At 27.5% G+C, this 1,984-nt stretch overlaps 1 protein-coding gene across 1 annotated transcript in view; it reads right to left on the bottom strand.

Moving 5' to 3' along the window:
• LOTGIDRAFT_162080 (hypothetical protein) overlaps positions 1 to 1,984 on the bottom strand; it is a gene marked incomplete at both ends in the record, with an annotated part of 18,029 nt that overhangs the window by 8,420 nt on the left and 7,625 nt on the right. Inside the window, 3 exons of the mRNA XM_009058016.1 lie at positions 107 to 210; positions 1,378 to 1,485; positions 1,803 to 1,827. Coding sequence (XP_009056264.1) covers positions 107 to 210; positions 1,378 to 1,485; positions 1,803 to 1,827 — 237 coding nt within the window. The remainder of the gene's footprint in view (positions 1 to 106; positions 211 to 1,377; positions 1,486 to 1,802; positions 1,828 to 1,984) is intronic.

Genomic DNA, 1,984 nt, shown 5'->3' with positions numbered 1-1,984 from the left:
GTTCTGCTTCATGGAGATAACCATTGCTCAGGAATTTTTTCCTTTTCTTTAATTCAAGAATATAGAATCGGCTTCATTTTTTTTTAGGGACCATTTTAAAAGTTACCTGATTTGAGTTGACAATTTTAGCTTTACTGTCTATTACATCAATCCATGATAGACCTAATCTGTCAGCTTCTAATTGATCACTGCTATTGATACTTGGTATTGCTACAATTAAACATATACATATAAGCCTACTATATATATAAAGATTTCAATTTTTTTAAAAATGTATACAAATTAACTGTAAACAATATTATTTTCAATCATCTATCTAGCACTTTAACTGATAGGATTACGTCAATGATTGATCTGTCTGAACTAACACTTCTTTTTTGTTTTTTAACCAAAATGCAGTGTTGATAAGGACATCTGCATTTGACAATTGTGATTGATACTTGGTCCAAAACAATTAAGGATAAGAAATGTTAGTCTTGAAGATTTTATCATTTGGTACCTCACAAAAGATTTCAGAGTAATATGAATTTAGACCTCTGTCATATTACCAGCATGCAATATATAGAGTTCATAGTATTATCAATCAGAAAATTCTGTTATCTTATCAGCATGCAATATATAGAGTTCAGAGTAATATCAACAGAAAATTCTGTTATCTTACCAGCATAATGAATTATATAGAGTTCAGAGTAATATGAATAGAAAATTCTGATATCTGAGCAGCATGTGAGTCTTATAGAGTTCAGAGTAATATAAATAGAAAATTCTGTTAGCTTACCAGCATAATGAGTTATATAGAATTACTATGAATAGAAAATTCTGTTATCTAACCAGTATAATGAGTTATATAGAGTTCAGAGTAATATGAATAGAAAATTCTGTTATCTTACCAGCACGTGAGTTATATAGAGTTCAGAGTAATATAAATAGAAAATTCTGTTATCTAACCAGCATAATGAATTATATAGAAGTAATATGAATAGAAAATTCTGTTATCTTACCAGCATGTGAGTTATATAGAGTTCAGAGTAATATGAATAGAAAATTCTGTTATCTAACCAGCATAATGAGTTATATAGAAGTAATATGAATAGAAAATTCTGTTATCTAACCAGCATAATGAGTTATATAGAAGTAATATGAATAGAAAATTCTGTTATCTTACCAACATAATGAGTTATATAGAAGTAATATGAATAGAAAATTCTGTTATCTAACCAGCATAATGAGTTATATAGAAGTAATATGAATAGAAAATTCTGTTATCTAACCAGCATAATGAGTTATATAGAAGTAATATGAATAGAAAATTCTGTTATCTAACCAGCATAATGAGTTATATAGAAGTAATATGAATATAAAATTCTGTTATCTTACCAACATGAGAATCTTGTCTAGCAGCAGTATTATCTAATTGTATAGATTGCTCAGTATAATAGACAGGAATATCACTATCAGTTAATGGATGAACAGCAGTAATACAGTCTACAATATCATTGGCATTAATCAAAGATCATTAAAAGTTGATGCTATATATAAATACAGTCATCTTGTAAATAATGATTAAAATAGTGTGGTCTCATCAATATTCAAAATTTTGATCTTACAAATTTATGCATATAATTGATAGTTATAGAAGTATCTGGGTTTTAGGTATCAAAACACCATAGGCAAGGTATTATTGTATTACATTAAATTATACTTAAAAGTTACCCAATATCTCTAAATAACTCAATAACTCTAAAGAGTTTCATTGTTACAAGCTGTAGATTGTAATAATATACAGTATATTCAATACATACCTGATGATATATCACAGCCTTTGTCCTATAAATAAACAAGATAGCTTGTCAGGCAAGGTAACATACGCCTACTGGCAGCTGTCAGAAATGATAAAACATTCTTTAGTGACTAAAGTATGAATTTTCTGACAATAAAGAAATTTAAATAGTTTGAATTCAATAATATATATATATACTGCCAG

This window comes from Lottia gigantea (genome assembly GCF_000327385.1).
Source record: "Lottia gigantea unplaced genomic scaffold LOTGIsca_32, whole genome shotgun sequence".
Lineage (NCBI taxonomy): Eukaryota > Metazoa > Mollusca > Gastropoda > Lottiidae > Lottia > Lottia gigantea.
Note: the sequence above shows the minus strand (reverse complement) of the source record. Positions and strands in the feature narration are given on the sequence as shown.